Below are 26,632 nucleotides of genomic sequence, written 5' to 3'. Positions count from 1 at the left end.
GCCGGGGACACCCGCGGGGCGATGGGGGGGAACCGGGGCCAGCGGCGAGGAAGCTCCGCTCTCCTCAATTGCGTGCAGAAATTATCCCCGTAGTTACCCCGTGTAGCACAAATGGTACCTTATTAAGCACTAGAGAACGCTAATTCCCCTGCCCCCCGGCCCCGGGGGGAGCCCCCCGCCGAGCCCCCCGGCTTTGCCGGCTGCAGCAGCCGGAGCTGCTCCAGCCCCGCGTTCGCCTGGAGATGGGCCGGGTTTTGGGGCGGAGCAGCCCCCTCCCAACGGGCGGTCATTAACCCAGCTGCAGGGTGTTGCTAGCTGAGAAATCCCCCTCATTTCCCTGAATGGGAGGTGTTGGGGAGAGCCATTTGTTTTAATAAGGCTCCTCTGTGCGTGCGTGTGCGCGTTTGGGGGCTGTTGCTGTGTTTTTGGGGGTTGTAATTGCCATAACAGATGCTGGAGGAGAGGAGTTTCAGTCCTGGACCTCTTGTCCTGCTCATTACTGCCTCTGTGAGCTGCCACTCGCACCCCAAAGCTGCTGTTTAATGAGCCTCACTCGGCAGCAAGAATCAATTAATACTCAAGCACCTTGGCTCAGTCTTGGTAAATGCAAAGCCATTGAGTTAAAGCAAAAATAAGTGGAGAGCAAACCCTCGCGTAATCCTCCACCACGGGGCAGCCGCAACAAACCTGGGCTCTGCTGTTAGGCGAAAGGTGTGTTATCGTTATCCGTGTTGCGGGCTCGGGTCCGTTCTCCCCCCAGTACCCCACACCCCGCTCCCCGTCCCAGCCATCTGCAATATTTCAGATGGCTTATTCGTGAAACATGCGGTGCGAAGGAAATTAAAAGCCCTACTGCATGTAAATGGGAACCTGTGCAAATGTGCTCAGGAGCTCTGGGGAAGGAGCAGCTGTGATTTGCCAAGCCAACCAGAAAATTAAAAAGATTGTTTTACAAACACGCGGAGGGCGTGTGCGTGCGTGCCCACACGTGTGCAGGGGTGGCCCCAGCTTTGGGCAGGCCCGTGGGTGCCCTCCACTCCTCGCAGGGTAGGAGCGGTGCTTGCCCACGCTGGAGCGAGGGCAGCGGAGGCAGGGAAGGATTTGCAGTCCCTTGGTTCTCAAATCCCCTCTGCCAAAGGCCGCTTTCATCCTGAGAGCAATGAAAGGCAATTGTGGGGACGTGATCTGTAGCTTTGAGCTGCAGGGTAGGTAATAAGGCAGCTGAAAGTCTCCTTCCCTTCTAGGTCAGTGCTTTGCAGACAGGTCAGAGATCCATCTGTACGTTTAACCCCCTTTTGAAGTGAAGAGGACACCCTTGGTTTCAGGGCTCAGCAGAGATGGGAAAACTCAATCCACTTTAGAACATCTCAGGCACCCCACGCCCGAGGTGCACAGTAGATGCTTTTGCTCAAGACTCGTCCTGCAGCTGAACGGAGTTCACTGAAGGTAACACAGCAGCAGAGGAGTGACTCGTGTCTGTGTGCCCAGAGCCAGGAGCTGTGCCACTCCGAAGAGCGGGGGGAAGGAGACGGCAGCGAAACGCCTGCGAGCAGTGCCTGGGCGCAGGGTTATGTGCCAGGCTGGGCTGGCCCCCAGCAGCTGTAAGACACATTCCCAGAGGCTCTCCGGGGATCTTCTTGCATTCTTCACCCACCAGGCCTGAATATATTTCTTGCTGCGGGTTATAAGAATGCACTCGTACACTCTAATTTAATGAGGTGTCTTAAATGTGGATTTAATCACAGCATTAAGGTAACGGTCACTGCATTCAAACTGGTGAGTGCAAACATCTCTCCTGAGCAGGCAGCTCTGCTGCATCCTTATTAATCCAAAAATCATATCCATATTAATCACTCCACAGATTATTGCTCAACCCATATCCACTACCAACCTGCTAATCCTCCAGCCTGTGCACTGAGGTATTAGCTTCCCCCCAGCCGCCTCCTCGCTGCTCCTCTGCAGATGGAGAAAGAGATCCTGCCTTGTGTCGGAGGTGCATCCTTGGGAGCGAGCTCCCCGCAGAGCTCCCCACTTAACAGCTCCGTATCAAAAGGCAGTCAATTTATTAGTGTGTGTGTAAATGAGGGATTTGTTTCGGACCTGCAGTTAGCACAGTGCTGAGACTACTGTGGACGCATTTCCTACAGCCTCACCGTACCAGTACACACCGCCCTGGCAGCGCCCTGCCGCTCCTGCTCCGGCTCCTGCTCCGGCAGGAGGAATACCGCTCTCGTGTGCCAGACGGGCACTTACAGCATCTCCAGAAGGTGATTTAGCTCAGCTGGGGTGACTTACCTTCTAGAAGCACTGATCTTGTTTATATATATCTGTAGCAGGAGAGGTGAATCCCACCCATTAGCACGATCGGAGCTGCTGGCCAGGGCCGTTGTTTTGCCGCCAGCCTCGCAGCCAGCAGAGCTTATAATCCTTCTGGAAGCATCGGGCCATCCTCCTGCTTCTACCTGTATAGAAGGCAAAAAGGCCAGGCCATGCACAGAGCAGTCCTTTGGGTTCTCTCCCAAAGTGGATTTGAGCATTTCTGGTGCTTGATCTATTTGTTTGGTGTATTTGTTCTGTGTAGCCTTGAGCCACTTCCCTCCAGGGCAGGGTGCTGGCACTCTAACCTGCGCTTGTCAAAGGCTAAAATGCTGTTTGAGCACACATAAAATATGCATGAGGTCTGTGACCTAGTCTATAAACTCCTGTACAGCCTGAGGCAATGCCTTTGTGGCGAGCTCAGAGAGATTGCAGGTTCCTGCTGCAAAAATCAAATGAACGTCAAAAGAATGCTTAAAAACTCGTGCAAGAACAACTCCCCCCCCCCCCCCCCCCCCCCCCGAGATCATCCCAACACTTCCTTTGTGAAAGCTGAACACGACAAAATAAAGAACTTTTAAGTATTTATATCTGCTCCTCAAAGCTCAGCCTAATTGAGTGCTAACAAAAGAGAAAATGCTTTCTCCTCTCCGGGCAGCCGGCAGCGGCTGGAGCAGAATGGCAATGCCGGCCGTGCAGAGACAGCCAGCTCCGTCCAGCCCTGCCTCGCATCCCGGCGGCTCCCGGGCCACCCGCTGCCGCCTTAGCACGAAGGGTGCCTGTGTCCAGAGCCAGCCCCGGCACCCAGCGGGACTCGGCTAATGAACGTATTAGTCTCCGGTGCTTCTGCAGTGCCTTTCATCTGAGGCTCTCAAAATATAATTAAATCTCCCAACACCTGCATAAGGGATGGGAAGTGGCTCCATTATATTTTTCAGAGGGGAAGGAGGCAGGCAGGTTGCTCACATGGCAAGGCAGCAGCAAAGCTGGGAGTGAACCACAGGGGAGAATAATTCTCTCCACTGCAGGAGTAAATGGAGGCTATTTATTGCTTTGAAACACCAGGAGGCTGTGGTATCGCTGGGTTTTGTGTCTATGGAGCCGGAGGTGCCAGTACTGGCCTCTTTGCTTTAGCCAGTAGCTGGCCATCAGCGGCCCTTCGAAGGTGCTGGGGAGGCGGGGGGGGGGAGGGGGCTGGAGGGGCTCTGCAGCCCCGGGGCAAACCCCCCTTCTCCTCCCCGGGGGGCTGATGCTGCTGGGGACCCCGCTCCGTGCACCGGGGGACCGAGGGGGCTGCCTGGTCATCGCAAGGAGCACAGCACATCCCCGTAGCTCTTGGTGAGTGCTGAGCAAAGCAAAGCAACCATGGAAAAGGATAATTTTCAAATTATAATGATCGTTGCTGCTTTTGTTTTAAATGGGCTACAAAGCAGGAACCCCGTTTTGTATTTCATACTGCTAAGAGAGCCTCCTGCTCCCTTCCCAGCCTGCGCCGAAACAGAGACGCTGTGAGATGAGCTCGAAGCACCAAGGAATGACCCACGCACAGCCCCATGTGGACCCAGTTACGGGGCTCCAAGATTTGCCTTGAAGTAAGTCTGGATGAAAAGAAAAATAGAGTTTTACCGGAGAAAGAACGGGATCTGTTTATAAACCCCCAAACATTATTCCTGGTGCTCAGGCCATAGACAAGCCTATTTCCAGGAGCAATAAGGGCGAAATGGCAGTCATAAAGCTCCAGTAATCAAATGTGAAAAGAACAGCCCAATTCATTAACACCCAGACAAGCTGATAGAGACATTCTTAGTTATCAGATATTACCAGGGAGTTAATTTTTACCTGAGTTGTTTAAGCCTGGCCATCCTCCTTCCCTTTTCTTAGACATTTTGCCATAGGGCAGCATCGAACATTTGTAATTAGATTCCTTCGCTGGAGTTAATTATGAAGAGACAATAAAGCCTGAGTGGTTTCCATTTTCGTAAGTATTATTTTGAATGAAAAACAACCCCTTTGTTTTGGCATCGATATTTGTAATTTTAAGTTTAACATGAACCCTGGGGTATACTCTTGATATAAATAGATATAGACACATTCATGTTGTGCTATGCTGTACATCTATTTTATATTGTGTTATAATGCTTTCACATTATTTTATATACACTTGTCTGCACAAACATATCTATATACTGGAGCAGATACAAGATTTCTCTTCTGGAAGATCTCTAATTAATTAGCTGCTTTTCATCCCGTTGATGGCAGATCAGTAGCCCCCACTAGCAGCACCAGGACTTTGCAGGTTCCAGATTGACCCGGCACCTGGGGAAATGTGCCACCAGAGCGGGCATGGTGATGGGTCCCGAGTGTCCCATGCAACAATTCTGGCTTAGGGAGGAGAGGTTTTAGCACGGTTATTAGCGATGTGCTCCGTTTTAAGCAATGAAGTGGCCAATCAACACTAAGCTAAATTTCCATTACAACTGTGTGAGTTAGGCACTTCTTAAATACAGCAAGACCACGTGTGCTTATTGGAATAAAAAGCAAGAGCTTTTGTGGTTGGTATTGCCAGTTTAAAATATCTGTCTGATTACATACAATTATATGTCACCCTCTAGCTAAGCATTCACAGAGGAGGAAAGATGCTGGCATTTGAACGGGTCAATATTAATGCCACGATTGTATTTGATAATTGAAAGTGTCGCCTCCATTAGCTCGCCCCGATAACCAGGCTTGAAAAGCCAGCACCAGCATGTCCAAAATCCTTTCCACTATTTACAGAGCGATGGTGATTAGTAAGCAACAGGGCAATCCCATATATTCAGAAGGTGAAATAAAAGCTGGCCTAGGGGATGCAGAGGGTGAGCACAGACAAAGCTAAAATAGGGGAACGGAGGATAAACTCAAAGCTGGTTTGCTGCTGTTTCAGAGAGAAGAACTGCCCCAGGCAGCCCGCAGAGCTGCGGTACCCCCGCTCAATGCTGCCTGTCAGAGGACTGTTTGCTCGGACCCCCAACCTTACCCAAGTAAGGTCCAAACCTGCTGGTTTAGTGCCGCCTTCCAAAGTGTGTCTTTGTGGCTCTTCACTCTTCTGCATCGGACATGGAAAATGAGAGAGGGATCTAAGCCATCTGCATTTTATATAACCTTTATTAAGCATCACTTGACCTTATCAGTGCTGATAAAGCCCTGTGAAGTGCATGCCAGATAAAATGTATTTTTTAACTGAGTATACTTATTATATTAAATATATTAACAAGGTGCAGATGACAACAAATGACCCCATGGTCAATACTGTCGATTCACGTTGAAATTTCTTTTGTCTTTGCTGAGCTGAAGGAGTCAATAACCTCTCAAAGGTCACCCATGGAGTGGAAACGCCTGCTGCCAGCAGCCCTCCGGCCGCCTGCCTCCAGTGTCTCTACTACAACGCAACGGCCACGAGCAAGTCAGCACAGAGGTCACCATCTCCGGAGGTCCCCTGTAAAACCCCATGCTCCTCCAGCCCTTAGGAAAGCTCTGGGAACCTCAGTTCCGTTCATATTTTATTCTTGGTATAAATTTAGACTAACCCAAGGCACAAGTGAAAAACAATCATCTCCTCTTTTATTCCCTAACTTCACAAATCATGTAAAAAGTCACTCAACGTTGGGTTGAAACACCCGGTTCAGCACTTGGAACCGCCAGCACCACAGCTCAGAGAGCCCATGGGAGCGATCCGCGGAGGTTAAAATCTACTGGTTTAAAGTGGGAGACAGCAGGATGTGGCCCCGCTGCCTTCCAAAGGTTGATGTCAAGCTTTGCTCTCAATTTGAGGAAAATAAGATAAAATGACCTGCCTGAGGAGCAGACTGCCGCACTGACACGATATATTTGCATTAGCTTCAAACAGGAGTAGCTTCCCCTCACCCTACGCTACACTAAACAAGCGGACTCAGTGTCAAACGTCTGTATAAAAACTACATCTTGGGGCAGCTCTGAACTCCCTGCTGTGATCCACAGCGTGCCATGCCTTTCCCTTCTGGGTTAAATTTATCCTTTTTAGTACCTAATGTAGAAAAAAACTCCTAAGATCCTTCAGAAAAAGCAGTAAGACCTCTTGTTCCAGATCCCCATGTTTCTTTTTTAATGCTTCCTTAAGGGTCTCCATTTTTCTGTCACTTATCATCATCCAGAGTAATTTTGGGCTGTTAGAGAAAGTTCATTGCTGTAATTGCAACCATATTGGTCATTAAAGTTGACAGGCAGCTGCTGAAGAAGTCACTTGCTGATTCCCGCTACTCAGCAGATGCCTCTCAGTGTTTGCTAAAGCGTTAGCTTGAATTTATGAAATGGAAGCAAATGCATTTTACCTTAAGGACTGATAATTTCAAGGAGGGGAAAACATGAAGAACTCATCCAGGCCTTTTATTTGTAAGCAGCGTTTGCCTGCTCCTTCGCTAACTGGCGTGGAAGGACCCGGTATTTCCCGCAGCCCCCGAGGCCGCCTGCGTGCCCTCCCCTGCCTGCGAGGATCGGCGCTCCCCGGAGACAGCTCAGCCCTTCGGCCCCTCTTCTGGGATGATGAACTAGCAGATCTCACCGGACGTTTCTGAGCTTGAGGCCATTTAGCAACGATGCTAAAACTCTGCCCTGAAGGCTCTCGAAGAGCAGAGAGGCCAGGACGGCAACAGCCCCACCTGCCCCGCTCTGCGGGGAAGGGAGCCGTGAAGCAGCATCGCTCAGCCCCACAGAGCCTCCCTGCATCTACCGCGCTTTGCTTTTCATTTACGACTGGAAAAATGTTCCCTGCTGCGAAGGTGGAAGTTGCTTTTCAAAGGCCGGAGGCCAGGAGGCAATGCCAGACCCCCCTCCAGCCCAGCTGCCCCCCCAGCCTCGCTGGACAGGGGTTACTGCCAGATTTCCAGCTACCCATTTATTGCTGGTGTGACTCAGTAAGTAAATATTTCTCGCCAGTATACTCAGCTTATATAATAAATGCCACACACCACATGTTAGAAAATAAGGACCCACTCAAGGGGGCTTTTTTAACCAGTAAACTTTATTTATATATAACAACAGTACAAAGTGAGTCCTTGGCTTGCAAAATAGGAGTGTTTCATATTTACAATAGGTACACAATAATATATTAGAATAATAACAAAACCCCCTTTTTTCCTTGGAACATTTTTAAATACTTAAACTTTCTTATATTTTTTCCACAACACTTGTAAAAACAACAAAAAACAGACAATCATCTTAAAAAAAATATAATACAGAACTCCAGTGTGTCAAGTATAACGGGGGGGGAGGAGCCAGAGAACGATACGGTGGAATGGGTACGGATACAAACCAATTCATCATTCCTGCCAATACACAAAGCCCCTGGAACTGGCATGTGTTTATTTTAAGGAGGGGGGGCAGAAGAAATCAGAATCTGTTCCATGGCTGATACCTCTACATTCTGTGACGTTTTTGGAGACTCCAGAAGTCTTAGTACCTGTACATTCCCTTCCCCTTGCTGCTTCCCACTGCTTCTCGTAACGGCCCCCAAGGTGCCATTAACATAGAAACACTCATCAATGCGAGAAGGACATTTTACTGCAGTATCTTCTGAAGCTATGAAATAACATGGCAAAATCAGCTCATCAGCTCGTTTACTTTCCAGCGGCTCCTCTTGCAGGCGCACCTTTCTGCTGTCCAGTCCATGAGATGGAAACATCTGATGGAGAAGCTGTTGCATAAACTTCCAAGCTTATTCGAAATAGAGGTATTGAAAATCTCAAAGGAAAGGCCATACAGGAGATCTCGTATTTGATTTGGCAGCCTCAGGAGGCCCAGAGAGTTCGTCCGTGCAACTGGATGGACCCTGCAGGTCTTTTGAGCATATTCTCACGCGCTGCAGGAACGTCTGTTTTTTCAGTACTATATTCCACTTTTACAAAGAAAGGAGAGGAATGGGTAACACGGGGGCAAACGGGGATCTGAAAGAACAAGCACACAGACACCGCCGTGCTCACAGCACGGCCAAAACACCCGCTGCTGCGTTTGAGCTGCTCCCGGTGCGACCGCAGCAGCAACGTCGGCGCAGACGCCCGGGCGAGACGAGGAGCTGCTTTTCCAGCAAGGGAGCAGTCGGTCTCTGCCGTCCCGTGCTGCCCCGCTGCCTTCGCCTCCCCACCTCCCGTCCCCCGGCACAGCCCCCGGCCCGTGCCGCCGCGGGCAGGCAGCGAAGCGCCCCGGGCTGCAGGCCGCGTAGCAGAGACCAGAGCTTTCTGCCGCACGCGTGGCCGAGGAGGAGCCGGGAAGGCAACACGTACCACCCGCCGTTGGGACGCCGGCCTCTGTGTCGTGCCTTGCCTAGAACGGGACCACCGCCCGAAGCTGGGGATTTTTCATGGCGAACAGAGGCTTTGCACAAAGCCTTCCAGGAGGCGAAAATCGGTTCGAGGACTCCCATCCTCTTCCCCTTCAAAGCTAATCTGACCAACCTACATTTAAATTGCACGTTCAGGCTTGCTCAGCTCAGCAGATCCTGAACGGCGCCTTCTTCGTGGTCCACACAGGCATCTTCTATTCCAATTATTTCCCCGCTGCACGTCTGATTAAAAAAAAAAAAAAGCATCCTGTCCACGCAGGTGCTGGGTGGCCTCTTAGCTGTCACCACTGGTCTTGGTGGCCTCGGGCGAAGGCTGGGGCGACGCAGGAGTTTTCACCGAAGACACATTCACTAAACAGACGGGACTGCTCACCTAGCTCTACCTAGTACGCAACTATATACAACGTCGCAGCTCCCTGCGTTATTGGCTTGCGGTTTATGGTACAAATGCAATTCTGAAATAGGATGGCTGAAGCTTTGTGGCATTTTAATGCATCTTTGATGTCAGTTATTTATCTTTCTCTGAACATTTTTTCTTCTCTCCAGGGTACAGTCACTCGTGAGCTTTCCCTGATGTCCCAGCTTATTCAAGTCAGTCTATTTTAGTTTCATTTAGTTTGGCGAGCTGAGTCCCCGTGGCAGGTGAGCTCTGACAGCCCTGGAAACCGGATGGAGAAGAGCCAGCGACAGGCGAGAACGTGGCTGGGCTGCTGCCAGGGAACGGGCTTGCGGCACAGGCTCGGTCAGGAGCATCACGGGGACCGTGCCGGGAGCTGCTCTGCCCTTTGCCAACCTGCCGCCCTGGGGACGGGGCGAAGGCAGCCGGCAGGTCGGCGCTCCTCATCCCCGCTGGCTGCTTGGGACTTCTGGAAGTGAGACCTTGTTTGTAGGTCATACCCACCGGGGGAGGGAAGCGCTCCCACCCTTTCCACGCGGACTTAAATGACCGGCACCAAGGCGCTCGGTGTCAGCGGCATGCGGGAACGCAACCCCAGAGCTTTAAGTCCTCTCGCTTCTGTCTTCCACGTGCTCACCCAAATTGTTTCCTACATTATGACATTTTTGGTGAAGTCCACTTGAAGGTAGGAGAGAGAACTTACAGGGGGGCGGGCCGTTAGGATTTTAAGACAGTGTGTTGAAGGCACTGCTGTGATGAAGGTCTCTGTCGCCACCGCGTCGAGCGGCCGCACTCGCCATCCCCGCTGCGTCACAGCACCGAGACCCTGCGGGAAGGCATTGCCGTCCGGCACGGCCACGTCCAGCCTCCTTAGGGATAAACCTCCCCAACACGCGTGCTGCCTGGGATGCTGCCCGCCAGCAGCGAGGCCACGGCAGGGGTTTTATTTCTCAGGGCTGGTTCCCGTGGTGGGTCTTCACACAGCTGCGGACTGGTCCATGCTGGATCCCACCAGGGCTCTAGCACTTTGGCCGTGCTGATCTCTCCTGCCTCCCTTTAAACGTAAATTCGTCCTTTATGGCAAAGTGTGGACCACTTGACGTCCACATCCTCTGTACTTTGGTGGGCTGCAGCGTCGTGGTGCTCCACAGCGGGGCTCATGCGGAGACAAGCTTGCCTATAAGTTAGACTCTTGTATATGGGTTTTTAATAAAGGCTTTCAAGGTGGAGAAGCGTTTGATTAGCACCTTGCTCCCCCTTGGAGTGGGTGCTTTGATAGCTCATGAGCAGAAGATTAAATGGAATTATTTAAGCAGTGACACCAGGCAGAGAGATTCCAGAAAATGACGTCTCCCACTTTGATGTCGAAATACCTGAAACGAAGTGAACTGGAGAATCAGAACACCAACCGGCCTTGCAGGAGGAAGGGGGCAATGAGAGGGATGTGAAATCGTTTCATCTAAGGCAAAGTCACTGCCCCCTCCTGACCAAACCTCGAGTCCAGTTTGCTGCAAGTGCGAAGAAAATGCCATTTTGAGATCTGAGGCTTCCTCTTCCCGAAAGAGTAACTGAAAAGTCGGATGCAAACAGGGCAATAGATTACAAGCGCTTTGCCCCAAGGGGATATGTTGCTTCATTCCATATAATTGCCTGTAAAGATCCATAATTCATGTCAACCACCACGAGTAGACACTTGGCAGATTATTTATAGGCCACCCCTTCCAGCCAGCACCGTGCTGTTCCCTACGCCATCCTCCTAATGCCTTTTCAGATGATGGAAGAAGAGATGTTTCTGCTGCTTCCCTCGCAAGTCAGTCCAAAGTGTAACAGCTTACTGGTTTGCAAAGTGCTCCTGCTGCTTTCCCTTTCCTGCTCTGCCCAACTTCCTTCCACAGCACAGAAAATAAACTCAGTCGTCCCCTTCTCTCCTCAGTGCTCTGGTGTATTCACGGAATACAGACCCCGTGTTTAGCCAGCTGGGACACGTCGGATTCCTTTAATCCTTGCTCACAAACCGACCCCTCTAGGCTCTGCAATTATTTTTCTTTTTCCCCCTCACCTGTACCTTCCAGGATAATCCCGGTTTACGGGCCCTTTCCCAGGCTCCTGCCAGCGGAGGGGGAGAGGCTGCTACGGGGCAAACCAGCCGAGCAGGGCGGGCAGCCGGTCGCGCCGCACCCGGAGCATCTCGAGCAGGGAGACCTCCTGCGTGCTGCCTCTCCTGCCGCCCGCCCGCGGGGGAACAGCCAGCCGAAACGCACGTGGAAAAGAGACCCATCGCCGGCATCGCTGCTGGGCCGCTGCAGCACCCACCCTCCGCGCTGCCCGGCGGTTGTCCTTGCCAGAGAACCCAGGGGACGGTCGGGGACCTCCGCCTTTGCTGAGAAGATACTGGGGAAGGGGGAACGACAAAATGTTTGCTTATGGGCTGCTCCTGGCCAGAAGGTAGAGGGCGGGAGGAAGAAAGTAGGCTTAGAAGCGGCTACCCAAAAGCCTCTCAAATAGATGTGAAGAAAAGAAGACCACAAGGGCCTGACTCGGGCTGTAGGGCAAGCACACATTCACCAGCACCCAGCTGATGGAAAGCCGGGTCTTTGCTCTGGGCAGTATTCATATTTTGTGAATCCTGCAGAAATAACTATTCAGACTAATATTTAAAAGTGTTTGGAAACCATCTAGAGTGCTTTCTTTGGGTTTCAGAGTACCATAAGAATTTGGTGGATTTCTGGATATGAATATCCAAAACAATGACCGCAACTAGAATATAGATCTGGAAATCACTCACGTAAGCTGCATGCTGGGTCGCCGTGAATAGCCGTAACAGAAACCAGTAAAAAACGAGAGCTGGAGGATTCCAAACCTGACACTCCGCAATCCCCTGCAGTGCCCCAGCAAAGAGCAGGGCAGGCTGGCGGCTGCTGCAACGACGGCTTGTTCACCAGACTTTAATAGGGCAACCTGAATATTTGCACATTTTCTGTCTTTAAAATTAGATTCACTGTGCAGAAGAAGGATCCCCGGGGAGGGAACTCTCCCGATAACGGGCAGGACGAATCCTGCTCTGCTTCTCAGTCTCTCTGTTTCTGCCAGCTCTCTCCGTGTCTCAGCAAATCTGAGCCCTCCAGTTACAAAGCTCAGGCTGTGGTAAATGTCAAGAACTTATTGCACAAGGTTGATCATTAGTATTTTCTTCCAGAGGATTAATAGGGCCTAGAGAAACTCACAAGAGTGGATTACCAAAAGAAAGTGGCTGTGGCATGGCTTTTACTGAATGGTAATTCAAACAAGAAGTTTCCTGAGTATTTCTCTACGTGCTTCTCCCCTCTCCTGTTGCTGGCTCCCCTTAGGACTCATCTTAAGACCAAAAGCCGGCAGCTCTCCGGCTGCATGGGGAGCCCGCGGTGACCCTCCCGGGCTCCTCTGGGCAGGAATGGTGGAGGAGGCAGACAGATATGAAAACGGATTTTCCTTCGACACACACTGGCTGCAAACTAAGGTCCCAGTCCGGCACGGCACTGCCCGGGCAGGGCTGAGCAGATGCCGGGAGCTGTTTTGCTGCCACTGCCAAGCTCATGCAGTTAATACTTGTATTTCCAGTAGACCTAATCACCCTGTCCTCCCCACTGCAGCCTGCACAAATATCAGTATTTATTACAGAGAGAAATATTTACAGCGTTCCTTCCCCTCCTGGCACTCTACAAAGGGACACACATAAGCTTTGGTGTCTTTGAAAGAAATAACACTCACAAACATTTGCCTGTCACTGGCCACAAGGACGCGTGCCGTCGGGGCCAGCGAGGAACTGAATATCACGACGAGACGCCGAGACAGAGACAAGACAGCAGCGCGAGCTGGCCCGTGGGGTGCTGGTTAAGGTTTTCCCTTGCCTACAGCAACCATTTCTTTCCCCTCCCCGGTGGAAATCCAAGCCCTGCGCCTGACCCCGGGCGACACCGCGGATGCTGGCAGAGAAACTCAAAGGGAGCCTGTGCTGATCAACTCTGCAAGTCAAACAGAAAAGCAATAAATATCTCATCTTGCTCTGGCGAGTCTTTTCAAGTATCGCTCACTGTAAACATTGGGGGTTTGTTGGTTTTTACTGCAAGAAATCCGAGGCGGCTGCCAGAAGCCACCACTACAACGCAACCAAGGAGGCTTCATCCCAGCTCTGCCTGACGGGGAGAGGGCAGCCGGCCGCTTCTGCTCCAATTGTACCTGCAGAAACCAGCAACGCGCCGACTGCGGCCGGGCACGACCGCGGCCACGCTACCGCCCGGGGCTGCCGCATCACCGCGGCGGTGCTGGCGTCCAGCGCGGCGGAATGGGGGGGAAAGGGGAAAGCATTTAAAATCAGATCTTTCCTCGTTCAACAGTAAATGGGATTTAAAAAAAATATATATATTGACACTATATAAATACATAGATAAAGCTGGATTTCAAGACAGGTTGGATGATCCGACGGTTTTGCAATTCCGGTAAAGTTCCTTCTAGTGCCTATAAGTTACTCAGCCACTGAACTATTTTCTGGCTAAACTGCTATTTTACTTGTGTAAAAAGGTGTGGTGCAAACTTGTGCTCATACTTTTTATAAGATCCCAAAAAGAAGACAATTTCGGTTTTCCAGACTTTCCAATTGGCGTAAGAGTCCGTTCGCAGAATGCCTGAGCCGCGTCCTCGGGAGTCTCTCGAGGACAGGATTCAGAGCTGGACCTTGTTGCCAGGATTCTCTCTGTGGCCTCTGTGGTTTTTGCTCTATTTCCTTTTTTTTTTTCTTTTTCTTTCTTGTTTTTTTTAAAAAAACCTTTTAAATAAAGTTTTATTTTCTAATACACATCAAACAATTTTCATGCAAAGCAGCAGTCATGGAGACATCCAGACTTTCCAGGTTCCTTCTTTCCATGTATGCTCGAAGAAGTGATCCCTCTTGATTTGACTTTGATTGAGATGCTTTGTCTTTTTCTCTTCCTGCCTTTTCAGACCAGATCCTATATGATTTTGAACACAGTCAGTCCTTGGGCCAGTCTCTGCTCCCTCCAGAAGAGCCTTGGTATTTATGTGTCCAGCACCTTTCTTGCTTGTTCTCCCTCTTAATTCCCGAGAGTCTGAGCAATCCTCTGCCCTTTGCCGTCCGTGAGCACCGCAACCTTTCTTCAGCTCTCAATAGACATGGCACCGATAAGTTGCTCTACTTTGTATGCCAGACGCTGCCTACGTGCCTGTTCATCCTGCTCCAAAGCCCCAATGAGCTGGTACAGAGAAAATAAAAAGGGAAAAAAAAAAAGAGAAAGAAGTCAGTGCGCGAGAGGGGGTGGTAGAGGTGGGTGGGCAGCAAGATGTGAGCAACTTGAAATGTGGATGTGTGAAACTCAAATAACGAATCGCAAAGCAACGCGACGAGCGCTTTGCCATGCTGCAGCCGCGCTCATTGATCTGTTGGACCGCTCGGTGCACGTTACCCACAGAACACAATCATTCCCCCGCCTGTACCTTGGACTCCACGTTTCTTGTCTCATTTAGCATGGAAGTCATGAGATTTTTGAACCCTAATCGGAAAACAGCTATGGCATTGTATCATAAATGCATACATGCAATTAAATGACAAACCCCTTCCTTTTAATGGACACAACTGCAAAACAGGTTCTTCTTACACTGAAACGAAGGGGTGGAACAGATGGCGAGAACTTGGTTTCAAGTGATGCATTCATTAAAGGAGCTCACGCTGCCAGGGATTCTTTGCAAACAGGAGTCTGCGTCACTGCAACATGGGATTTGTACCACGCTGTTCCCGAAAGACAGGGATGTTTCTGGGGAGCTTCACTGGGTCATGACGTTTTTCCACTGCATTTAGGAGTGGGCTGCACCGGGCGTACGCCAAGGCTGAGGAATGCAGTTGCTCCCACAATATTTTAGCTCTCAATCCTCCTGGGAAGTACGCTACAGGCACGGCCGGGACCCGAACCAATTTGTGCATGAACAGAACAGAGCTGGGCAGCAGCGGTGCAAGCTACGGTGGTGCTGCATCAAGGGCGAGGCGGAGGAAGGAGCTCTGGGTGGCAGGGGGGGATCGCTGCCCGACCCACTGCCGCCCAGAAGCGCGGCTCCTCTCCCACGCCGCACGTGCCCGCCCCAGGGACACCCACCTCTTCGCTGTACTTGCTGACATAGGAGTAGATCTCGTTGAGCGCGCTCAGCATGTTGAACTCGGCAGAGTGCAGGCGCGACTGCTCAGCGAGGTAGGCGTTCATGTCCTGGTCGCTGATGGCGGGGAGCTTGGCGATGTCTGCGTAATACCTGCGGGAAGGAAGGGCCGAGAGGGGCCATGAGAAACACGGAGGCTCAAAACGCCCCTCTTGTCCTTGGGATTTAAACTAAGCTCTGCAGGGAAAAGGACATCATTTCGCTTTACGCTTACGTCTAGCAAAATGGGATCCTGGTCCGAAAGGTGAAAATAAGAGCAGCGATGCTCGGCAGTGCTGAGCTGCGCTACCAGCTCGCTGCAAGAGCCACCCCGCTGCATCATCGGCCACCGAGAGCAAAGCTGCTCGGCGCAGGAGGTCGGGCGGGACCGGAGCGCCCAGGCCGGCCCTGCACCCACGCTGCTGCCGCCCGTGCGCTGCTGCTCACCTCTCCACCCAGCTCTTGTAGCTGGGGATGTCCTTGGCGTACAGCAGCTTGTTGGAGGGGGAATCCTTGCCCAGGCGGTGCTCCGAGGTGGAGCAGGAATCCATGAAGGTCTGAGCCACAACAGAGAGGCAGGCGTCCGTGATACTGCCTTTGTGGATATCAAACACGAACTGGGGGTTTTTGATTACGTTCACCCAGAATCGGAGAGGGAGGCTGTAGGGAAATCAAGAAACAAAATTAAATGTTAAGACAAAGGCTAGGAAAGGACACTTGCTGCGGTTTGTGTTCCCGAGCAGAATACAAATGGTAGGAAGAAGCAATAATCTGAACAGGAGCTGGGCCAGGTCCGTCAAACACCGGTTAGCCCAGTCCTGCCTGGATTGCTTGTGGTGGGTCCCGCTATGCCTGGGCTGGACACCGCTGCCCTGCGCCCCGGGAGCCGCTCTGGGGTCTGATCCTGCACGGAAAGGTGGAGAAGGCGAGAGCCAGGCGGGCAGCAGGCGCGGAGGGCAGGCCGGCTGTGCCAGGGCAGAGCTGAGCAGCATTCGGTGGTACCGGTGAGCGGCTCTGCGAGGAGCCCATTAAACTGAGTTTGTCAGGGCGGGAGTCTGCGGTGCAGGGCTGAGCCCAGGGCAGCCGCGCTGCTGCCCTCCTGCTAATCAGCCGCTGCCCGGCCACTCCGCAGTCCGTCATCTGCGAGCGGTGCAGCAGGCATCAGAGGCTTTGTCCCCAAATCCCGAGGCCTTTGCAATCAAAGGGGAATTATTATTCCTTTTTTCTTCGGCTGTATAGCAGGATCAAAAAAACAGCTGCTGCTTTCTATTACCTTTCAAGTCTCAGCTCCCTCTATCCATCCAGCTAGCTGCACCGAAGGCTTCAGCCTTAACTCTTGCTGCACTGCGGGCAAGCGGCTCAGCCGCATCCCAGCAGTGCCAGCTCCCCTGGCCCCCGTCACCCAGCTCCCTCTTCCAAGCCCCCGTTGGCTTTGACCTGCTCCAGTGGCATAAGCCTTCTCCCATCTCCCCACCAAAATTCCCTTTCTGGGGATGCTGCAGCCAGCCAAAGTGCTCAGCAGAGCTGTTAGTTCAGAGACCAAACTCTAACCCTTCTCCCGAGCCCCCCGTGCCCTGGGGCAGGAGGAAGGACCAGGGCTCGTGTGGTCTGGTGGCTCTGGCAGAGCAAACTCTGCCGGTCGGCACTTTCTTTTTTATTGCTTTAAGAAGTCTCATCTTTTTTGTGATTCCAGAGTTTTTATCCCAATAACTCCTTCTTCTAAGGCTTTCAATAAATTGTTTTTAGCTTCCCACAGCCTTAGCGGGCAACCCAGCTTTTGCAGCCACGATGATTAGAGGCCTTTTAAACCACGAGGGTCTTGGGAGAAAATACAAAGTCTTCAGGGAGCAACCATTTGTTGTACTTTTTTTTTCTTCCTCACAGAGGTAAATTTCTAACCCACGGAGCTTTTAATCCTAAAATAACAGCAGAGGCAGAGATGTGAGAGCTCCTATTGTTTGGAGAAGGCTGAACCTGGCTGCGGTCCCTGCCGGCCGGTGGCACGCGGGGCTGGCTGCTTCCCCCCTTGCCACCTCCTCCCGCTGCCCAAACGCTCCAGCTGCTGCCCGAAGCAACGGGGACGGTGCAGCCGCTCGCCGAGCTCTCCCCTCCCAGCCTGTGCCGGCATTCGCGCCACAGCACGGTTGCGCAGGCAGGGTTGCACGGGCAGGGTGGTGCAGGCACGGAGCCCTGCTTCCCGCTAGCCGGCCGGCTCTGCAAACCCAGCGCTTTCCAACGTCCGGGTGTGCGGATCTGTGGCCTGAGGCCAGTGCCCAGCTCCCACCGGGTAGAGGAATCGGAGATAGCCGGGCTCGTGGTTTAACGCTGCACTGGGGTTTCAGCTCGTGTGTGCGGGGGGGGGGGCAAGCACGAACCAGGATCAAACCCCACTGCCACATCTGCACGGGGCACCGGGACAGCAGCGGTGCTGGCTGAAAAGCATTAGCACGGCTTCGTGGTACATCTCATGCCTTGGAGCTACAGGACTTGGTTGTTCCCAGCCTTCCCAAAGCTCTTCCCCACCTCTGTTTCTCCCCAGGACACAGATAACTGCTCAATACTCAGGTCCCCTCACCCTTCCGCCCTCCTCCTCCATTCTTACCAATTGCTCTTCCACGTGTGCCTCACATCTGTGTCATGGATGCCGTGCTTATCTGCCTGCTCATCCAAGAAATCGAACATATACTTGATGGCCAGCGGGAGCGCGCTGCCGCGGTGCACGGTGCTGAACAGCGTCTCAAACAAGTCGTCCACAAATTTCTGCAGCGTACCCTAATGGGAGCAGCAACCGAGAAGGTGAAGGGAGGGACGGGCGCACGCTTGGCTAAGCAGCGGTGGCAGGAGGGGATGCCAGATGATGTTGCCAGCTCTGCGCAGCCCTGCAAAGTGCCGCCACGGGCCCCACAGGAATAAATAAGGTCGGGGTCTTTACAGACGCTGACTGTGCTGCCGGAGGACCCCGGGGGAATGCTCCAGCCTGCAGCTACTCACGGCTGCACTTACTCTTTATTTCTAACCTGAAACAATTTCTTTTGCTTTCAAAAGCAAATCTGCGTTATCTGCAGTGATGAACACACGGTGAAAGGCAGGAAAATTCTCTCTGGCCAAGGAAACCGGTTAAATATTTACAGGCACTGCTGCATCTCTCCTACTCTTTGTGTTTTAATACCGTGCGGAAGAATGAAGTATCGCAGCGATCACCTTGCAGCGTGAGGAAATCTGGGCTGTGTTCCTGTTGCTGCTCCAGGAGCCACCCTGGGGCCCAGGGGGGCCTGGCAGGGTCAGTGCCCACCCCCCGGAGCTGAGCATCATTAGGGACTGCACAGGACCCCCGGCAAGTGTGGGTAGATGGACCTCCCTAGGCATTTCTCAAGCGAATTTAGCGCACGGCAGTTACCTTTGTAGCTAATAGCCTGGTCAGGTAGATCTCGGACACCATCTTACTGCCTCGGTCTCCTTCTTTCTGGTCTCCGTGGTCGTGGTTTTTGACCAAGTGCCAGACCTTGACCCCGCTCTCCAGGTCGGGGGTGATCATGGGGGCCCGGGAGCGCAGGCTGTCGGGGCTGCCGGTGTAGCGGAAGGTGGAGTCTGAATGACAAGAAGAGAAGTTGGTCACGCTCAAAGCAAACCCCTTTTTCATTTCCTTGTCTCTTCTCAGTGATGCATGCCACCGTGCTCGCTAACGCCAAAATCATCTGCACTGGCTTTTTTTTTTATGGGGTAATGAAATGAAATACCACCCAAGCACCAACAAAATTCGGTGTTTGCCAAAGATGCGTGTTGGTCTTCACGGAATAGAGTCCCTCAGACTCGAGCCTTTCTGTTCTCACACTCACACGTGGGACTTTTCTGCTCCATTCACATCCTTTACTTACGCGAACTCAGTAATACAAGTCCATGCAAGACATCTCCACGAGTTACAGCGCGTACACATTAACTCTGGGCACCAACTCCTGCAGCGCGGAGTCCCGATATCAGTATTTTCTAAATAATAACAAGTTGCCCAGCACAAAGGGCAGAAGAAAACTATTGTTCTCGCGCCTTTCATTAGAGCACCAAGGGCTCAAGCTGAGCACTGACTGCAGAGCCTGCGGCCAGTCCCGCATCCCGGCCGTGCCACCCGCGGGGCTGAGCGGGGCGGCCTCCCTGCTGTCCCCACGTCTGTCCTCCTTCCCAGCAGGGAACGGGGAGCAGACAAAGGTTTTTCCCTTAATTGCTCGGAAACCGCGGAGGGATGCGAGATATATTTAACTCCCCAAAGAATGTGCCTCCCTGGATCCCATCCACGGTGTCTCCGAGCTGAGACACGGTGCTGAGTAGCACAACCGCGCGTTGTTGGGTTTTTCTTCCTCTCACTACGTTTCTTTGTTCTCTGGGAACCTCGTGCATTTTCTCAAGTTTAGCCTCCAATTCACTGCTCACTCTCCTCTGCGAGAATAAGGGGATCAATCATAAATCAGCCGAGGGAAATACGCAAGTCATTACCAAACTAGCTAGATTTTCATCCCTGATTAAGGCTTAGATAAATGAGTACTCCAACTGATATAATTAAGGAGACAGACAGGGGGACAGCTAGGGAAGCATCGAGTAATTCTATTTTTAAACATAGCTCTGTACTGATATATAATGGGGGAAGTAAATAAGTATCTCATTTAAATTCTGTCTGCACAATTAGAAGTATTAATCTTTACATGAGCAATGAGAGTTCACATCGGTAGTTTGCAAAAGCTTTTCCTTCTGACATAGATCAATGCGCACTGGAGGCTCGGGTTGTGTGACCCAGCCTCGGTTTCTCCATCACCCGAAGCGCGGGAAGCGCTGGGCACTCGGGTGGACTACACCTCGCAGGGAGAGGGGCCTTTTCTCCCGGCTTTTGCCTGAAGATTCTCCTGTGGACGGCTCCTCAGAACCCTTGCTCGAGAAAAAAAACAACATTATTTTGGGAGCTATAAACAAGAGAAGGAGACGGGTTTGTCGGGAGACCTTTCGTTTGGAAAACACTCTATAAAATGAAAGATAATGAAAGATCAGCGCACTAGAGATTTTGCCACTGCTGCCTTTTATGGAAGTATATTATTGCTATTATTGTGGATTTAGTGCTGTAAATGCACACCTGGCACCTTGCAGACTCATTTACCCAGGCTGCAGCGTCTTCAGGGACCCTCTGTGAAGTGCCGAGCCCTTCTATTATGCAAATAATGAACTCCCAGGTGTGTACATCCGAGCGTGCCGAGCTCAGACTGCCGCTACCCACTTTTGACCCATTAGCTAAGAACTCAGGATCCTCCACTTAGAGGAGAAATAGAGGAAGGGAGCAGGCGTTTCTCTCCTGCAGCCCTGCTTACATGCAAGGGACACAAAGCTGCTTTCCTGCAGCGGGAGCCCCACGGGTGCCCTGCAGCATCCGTCCCCTCTGAGCCAAAAGCCTTTCCCTTGGCTTTTCCAAGACCCACATTTCCAAAGGCTGCTCCTGTGCTTGGCATTTCCTTTTCCCTCCTCTCCGTTTCTCTGGTCTTTTTGCTGTTCTGCTTATAGATGGAAAAGCCTTTGCAAAAAACCAGTAGCCAAGGACGTTTTTCTGTTTGGCACGTGAACGTACTTTCATTTTGGCTGACGTGGTGCGGTTCTTTGGGGGAAGCTGCTGCTTTTTCCCCACCTAATTCCCTTCAGGTGTTGCCCTCCTGCAACAAAGGCAGCTTCAATACCAGCCCCATCAAGATACGTTCTCAAGTAAAGCTGCAAGCTGCAGGCTGGCTCTAAAACATGCAGTGCAGCAGGAGCAACGCCCAGTCGCTACCTGTGAGCCATCATTTCCCGGCCCTTAACTCTGCTCCTTACCGTATCTACTAATAGACGTCCGGGATATACTGGCAGAGGCAGGGATGTTGTAGGAGGAGGTCTGTTTGGGAACGAGAGCCACAACTGAGCGGTCTGATACCTGGGGAGGCAAAGGATGAGAAGAAAAGATCAGCAAGATCCACCATCCGCACTGCGATCACCAGCTGCTCAGCCAGCAAGTGCAGGTAACACAAGTCCCCAGGGCCCAGCCTCGGCAGGGAGCTGCTGGCACGGCACGGCACGGCACGGCATGGCATGGCACGAGGGCACGGGGAGCAATCCTGCTGGCCAGCCCTGCAGGGACACGCTCCTGGTCCGGCTGAGCTCCGCACTGAGTCGGCAGCAGCTCTACAGCAAGGGACTGAAGGAAAGGAGTGATAAATCAAAAGACATATTGAAGACGGTTTTGGTCGTTCTGATTTAAGATTACGTTTTATCCAATAAAAATGAGAATCTCAAGAATTGTTGTGATCCAATTAAAGTAACAATGCAGAGGGAATAAAAGGGCTATAATAACGTTATGGACCATAAAACATTCCTATTAAACCATTTTTTATTTTAGCAATTTTTACAAACTTTAAAAGTTTGATTTACAGCTAAGCAAGTCATAAAGCCATCTTTCAGGGTATTAAATTGTCAGTCCCTCTACTGCACCAGAGAAGGAATTAAATGCTGGGAAGTCAAACTATAAATGAACATTAGTGCTAACAAGATTTTGTTACAGCAGATTTTAGTAGCCATGTTTAATTTTATCCTCCCTATAAATCTAGTAGTCACTGGAAGTTTTTTAACTTATTTCCCTTAATTAAGAATCTGCAGGTTTCCAGCGAATGGGCCTGAGCGTCTTTTAATTTTGAACTTGTGGCCCGTGGCGCAGCACGGCGAGGGAGCAGAGAGTGGAGTCACCGCATCTCGCAGCTGACGGACCCGCCGGGGCCCAGCCAACACATTATTTAGAGGAGCTCTACAAAAGAAATGCCCCTTTATGCCAGAGAAACTGCTTTTGGGGCTAAGTCCTCCGTTATTTGCCAGGAGTCCTGCGAGGGACTCGGCCCTGTCCCTACGCACGGGGAAGCTGCAGGGCAGCAGTGGATTTTGCTCGCCCAGCATCTCCCCACGCTGCCCGCAGAAGGGCTGTTTGTACAGCGTCCGCCGCCGCGAGCTGACCTGCACACAGCGATCGTCGCTGCCTAATGCTCCCTCCGAGGCTTTGGGTTCCGTTCAGATGAAAGGTTTCATGTAAATGCGAGTCATTATTATTGCTAGTGATAGTGGAAATAATAGTCACTTGTGTGTCGCAGTACAAAACACTAAGCAAGACACTTCAAACACCTCTGTTATTTCCTCTTCTGCTCCTGCCTCACTTCATCCAATTTATTAAGTCAATGGAAGGAACGAGCAGTGGTGATATTATTTTCTTAGGCTGTTATTAGCTGCCACTTCAGTTCAATTTCACTAGGGAGAAACCCGAGCGAGCCGGCAGCCCAGGGTGCTCCCGCGGAGGCGGCAGCTCCCCGGCTGCCGTGCTGGGATCTGTTTCTACCAGGGCTGTGGTTAACTGGGAGAGAGGCATTACAAATTCCACACACACACAGAGCACTCTCACTCTCTAAATTTTGGGTCGAATGGCTCTTGTCAGCTAAAAAATACCAGCGTGCAAATTAGCATCAGATGTAACACGCATTCGTTTCCCATCTCGCTCTGCTGTTGCCACACTCCCATAAAACCCCAGAGACGCTGGCTGGCTCTTTTACAACTTTATAAATATTCTGATTCTTCTACGAGCTGGAAACACGCTGCACAAAACACCTTCAAGAAAATAAAAATAAAACCTGGAGCAGGGAGAGCAGCAGTGCAGAAGCCCAGACAATCGCACTGCGTTGGCGCGGGCTAGTGAGGATGCAGTAAGGATGCTGGCTCCGCGTCCATGCCCCTCTCAGCTCCTGGGTCTCATTTTCCACACAAATCTTTCCTCTCTGCTTCTAATTTTTCATTTAAAATAGTTTTCTAGTCTCTCGGCCCTTCCAGACTCACAGTGGCTGACAGGTATTCATGCTCTGCTGCCTCGGAGTTAACCCTGCATGAGCCACTGTAAATCATTTGATATTAAATTCAGTGTTTCATTTTTCTTGAGTAAAGCCACGTGGGGTGAGACTCTCCCAGGGAGTTTAATAGGCATGAAACCAAAAGGATACTACACAAATGCAATACAATTCCTTCAACTCAGTTTAAAAGCTCCAGAGAATTTAACAAAGAGTTATACCTATTTAACCTACACAACTATTTTTATAAATGAAGGAATAAGCAGCAGGCATACAGTTGTCTATATAATTCTATAAAGTGGTTCAAAAATATTACAGAAAGATTAATATTTCTTTTTAAATCCAATCTGGCTTTTGCACGTGAAGGCTTCCCATGAAAAATACATTTGATCGGTTGATGCAGATATATGTCGTATTGTTATCATCCTAAACATGTAGAAAACAAACATAATAGTGTCAAAATCCAGCAGCCAAGTGTGGAGCCGAGAAGCTCTCGGCGTTAAATAACTGCCCTCCGCAGAGCCTCCCCACCCTGCCCCAGAGCACGGGGAGCGGGAGGAGGCTGGTTCGGTCCCCGGCAGGAGTCGGAGCCCAGGAGCTGCCGGGAACGGGGCTGCGGAGCCACCGGACCCCAGGAACCAGGAGCAGGGGCGAGGCTGCGAGGATCAGGCGGTTTCTGGTCATTGCTTCAGCGCTTACTCCCAGGTGACAGCGTCTCTCCAAAATACTACGAAATGCCAGGTGTTATCGGATGGAAACGCGGGCTGTGCATCTCCAGTTACTGCCTGCAAATCCAGAGATCACTTTGCCTTCAGATCAGCAGATAAAAGTAGATGGCATCTGACCAAGAACAAAGACAAGACAGCTCTGAATAAAAGATGGAGAGCGCTTTACAGGGCTGGCTTTTATTTTTTCTAGAAATTTAGAAAGCATCTTCACCAGCCCTCCAGAAGCTGGAGAATTCTAGGTTTCATTTTTATGGCTTGAGCCACACCCGTTTTATACGCAGCACTCCTGTCCGAATGGTGAGACAGCAGAGCTTGAAACTCAAATGGTTTTATACCCTCTTCTAGGCTGTGCCTTTGCCCACATATTGGTTTTACTGTGTAGTCCTGGAGCATCTGTATTTTTGATACCTAATAAAAACACTTATTACTCAAACAGGAAAAAAACCTGGTAGGAACACAAAAAAAAAAAAAGAAAAAAAGCACTGTTTGGTTTTGGCAAAAGCCCTGCCTTGACAAGATTTCTGTTGCAGTGCAGAGAGCTTGGCTTCTTTTTATGGCCGAAACAGCTCTACGGGGCTGCGCAGAGCTCGGGCCAGAGCGGGGAGAGACACGTGCAATTGCGACCGGTTGAGATGTTTGGCAGCAAACTTCTACTTTGTTCCGGAGCAAATCTGACATTCAAATGGCAGGAATAGCTGCAGCATCTTGAGTGCTGCAAGGATTTTGTTTATTTTAAGGGTAAACTTGTGGCTCAGATTTTCCCACAGGCGCTAAAATGAAAGTACTCCCTCACCTCGCAGCCAACACACATCAGACAAACGTGGCTTTCACTTGTGACTTCCTTAGATGACTTTTAAAGATCAAGGCATAATAAAGTCTCGCTGCCTTCCCTGCGTGTTGGTTAATCCCTTGCAACTGTCAGGTAAAACAGATTTTAGAAACAATGGAATTCATCTGCACAACTCCTATGACATTTTACGGTAATCCGTGTTTAAATCCTTTGGGCTGCTTGGAAAAGTTGACCCTCGAGGTGCTTTTTTACATGCACTTTGCATATTTATGCCATTCTCTCTGCCTCGCTCCCTGATTATATGGCTCCTGTCAATACTGGCTCACATTCAACTTACACAGCGTGAGTCACGCTGATGGACTTGAGATGGTGTATAAACAGGGAAAGATGCCAGCTTAAATACTAAACACTTCTGTGTAGGTAGTGATGGACAGTAGTAGGTTACAGGTCCCAATTAATGCAGTTATCCTCTGCTGCAGACAGGCTTTGAGTAAAAGCCTTTGATTCTCTTTAACCAAACCTTCCTCAGCTCCGTCTTTACCTCTCTTTCCATCTTTTGCACACCACCAGAAGCCCTTTCCAACAGATCCACGCCTATCCAGGGCAGCCTGGGCTGGGCTGGGGCACGCACGCTGCAAAAGCTAAAGATGGCAACAATTTCTTAGGTCACCTCGCCCAGCCTGGCCGATGCACAACAGAGCATCTTCACTGTCTAGCTTACTTTTATACGACTTTAGTGGCAAAGCTCCTGTTACTTGGCTTGGAAGACTAGGTCTGGGACTTAGGAGGCTTGATGTCACTTTGTCAAGAAGTAGCCCCTGATATTCACCCTTTCTTGACCTGGCTTCATCCCGTACCTCCCCGCAGCACTCTCTCGACTCTCCCATGTGACAGTATTTGAAGTATTTGCTCTGTTTCCCTTCTTCACTCCTTGCACGATGCTCAAGAGTCAACACATAGGAAGATCACGAGTATAAGAGACGAGCTGCCGCTGCAGCCTGCGCTTCGCATCAGATCATCTGATCGTGTGGTGTTTGCAAAGCCTGGAAGGAAGGCAGAGACTCCTCTTCCTTCCCTGCTGCACTCCTGGTTGTCTCAGATCCCCACGTGAAGACCCGAGCCCCACGTGCCATCCCTCCCCTGGCCCCGCGTCTCCAGCAGCGGCAGCTCAGCCCTCGCCGCTGCTCCCTCTATCTCACTAGCACGGCTGGCGGTTTTAATTTAGCCAATTTTCAACTCTACTAGTTTCTTTAAGATCCATGTCAAGGTTGCTTTCCCATCTAATGCGTAAGCACTAGATGGGATGAACCCTTCTGGTTTATCATACAAATGTGACCTCCCTGTCTGTCTTGGTAGACGAGATACTTGGGAATTAAATTTCTGCTTTTCTTTTCTTCCCTCCTGGCAGCTTTCTGGGAGCTGTCTGCTGGGGCTGCTTTCTCACCTGATAATGCATCAAGGTGTTCAAGCGCTTCCAGTCTCCTTCAATCTTGGTGGTGATGTCTTCATCTTGCAGGACCACACGAGCTATCCGGCCCTGCCGCCACTCTGCGGGAGAGGCAAAAACCAGGCAGACACGATGGTCAGAGAGGGGAAAGGCACTAACAGGCTCTATTCGGTTCTGGCCCAAGTAATGACTGGACAGAAGAGCCTGTGGAAAACCCACCCCCCAGGAACAGGCACCCAGAGAAAGCTAAATTCTGCTCTTAAATCTTACAGCTACAAAGAATGTCACACTGATAGTTTTCTTGCAGCAAAGTGCAGCATTTTAATTCCCATGCAGGGGGTTCTGCAGTGTTTAGCTAAATTAAGACGCAGGACCCTCTGCCCCAATGGCTCCAGTAAGATACACAAGCTTGGTGAGAAGCTTCGCTCAGCAGAGTGAAGGAGGCTTCAGGAATCATTTGCTCTGTGGTCAATGGACAATTAGCTGATCCCACAGAGCTCAAAACCTATCTGGCAGGAGCAGCGCCCATGCTTTTTAGGGGCAGA

General features: G+C 51.0%; 1 protein-coding gene across 1 annotated transcript in view; it reads right to left on the bottom strand.

The window, feature by feature from the left end:
* Positions 1-13,944: 13,944 nt before the first annotated feature.
* PLXNA2 (plexin A2) overlaps positions 13,945-26,632 on the bottom strand; it is a 178,801-nt gene continuing 166,113 nt past the window's right edge. The window contains exons 26-32 of the mRNA XM_075521525.1: positions 26,085-26,188; positions 21,081-21,180; positions 18,640-18,830; positions 17,845-18,014; positions 15,690-15,902; positions 15,206-15,356; positions 13,945-14,311 (exon numbers count right to left, since the gene is read on the bottom strand). Coding sequence (XP_075377640.1) covers positions 14,216-14,311; positions 15,206-15,356; positions 15,690-15,902; positions 17,845-18,014; positions 18,640-18,830; positions 21,081-21,180; positions 26,085-26,188 — 1,025 coding nt within the window. The 3' untranslated portion in view covers positions 13,945-14,215. The remainder of the gene's footprint in view (positions 14,312-15,205; positions 15,357-15,689; positions 15,903-17,844; positions 18,015-18,639; positions 18,831-21,080; positions 21,181-26,084; positions 26,189-26,632) is intronic.

Source organism: Mycteria americana, chromosome 20, assembly GCF_035582795.1.
Source record: "Mycteria americana isolate JAX WOST 10 ecotype Jacksonville Zoo and Gardens chromosome 20, USCA_MyAme_1.0, whole genome shotgun sequence".
Taxonomy (NCBI): Eukaryota; Metazoa; Chordata; class Aves; order Ciconiiformes; family Ciconiidae; genus Mycteria; species Mycteria americana.
This window is presented reverse-complemented; position numbering and strand designations above follow the sequence as displayed.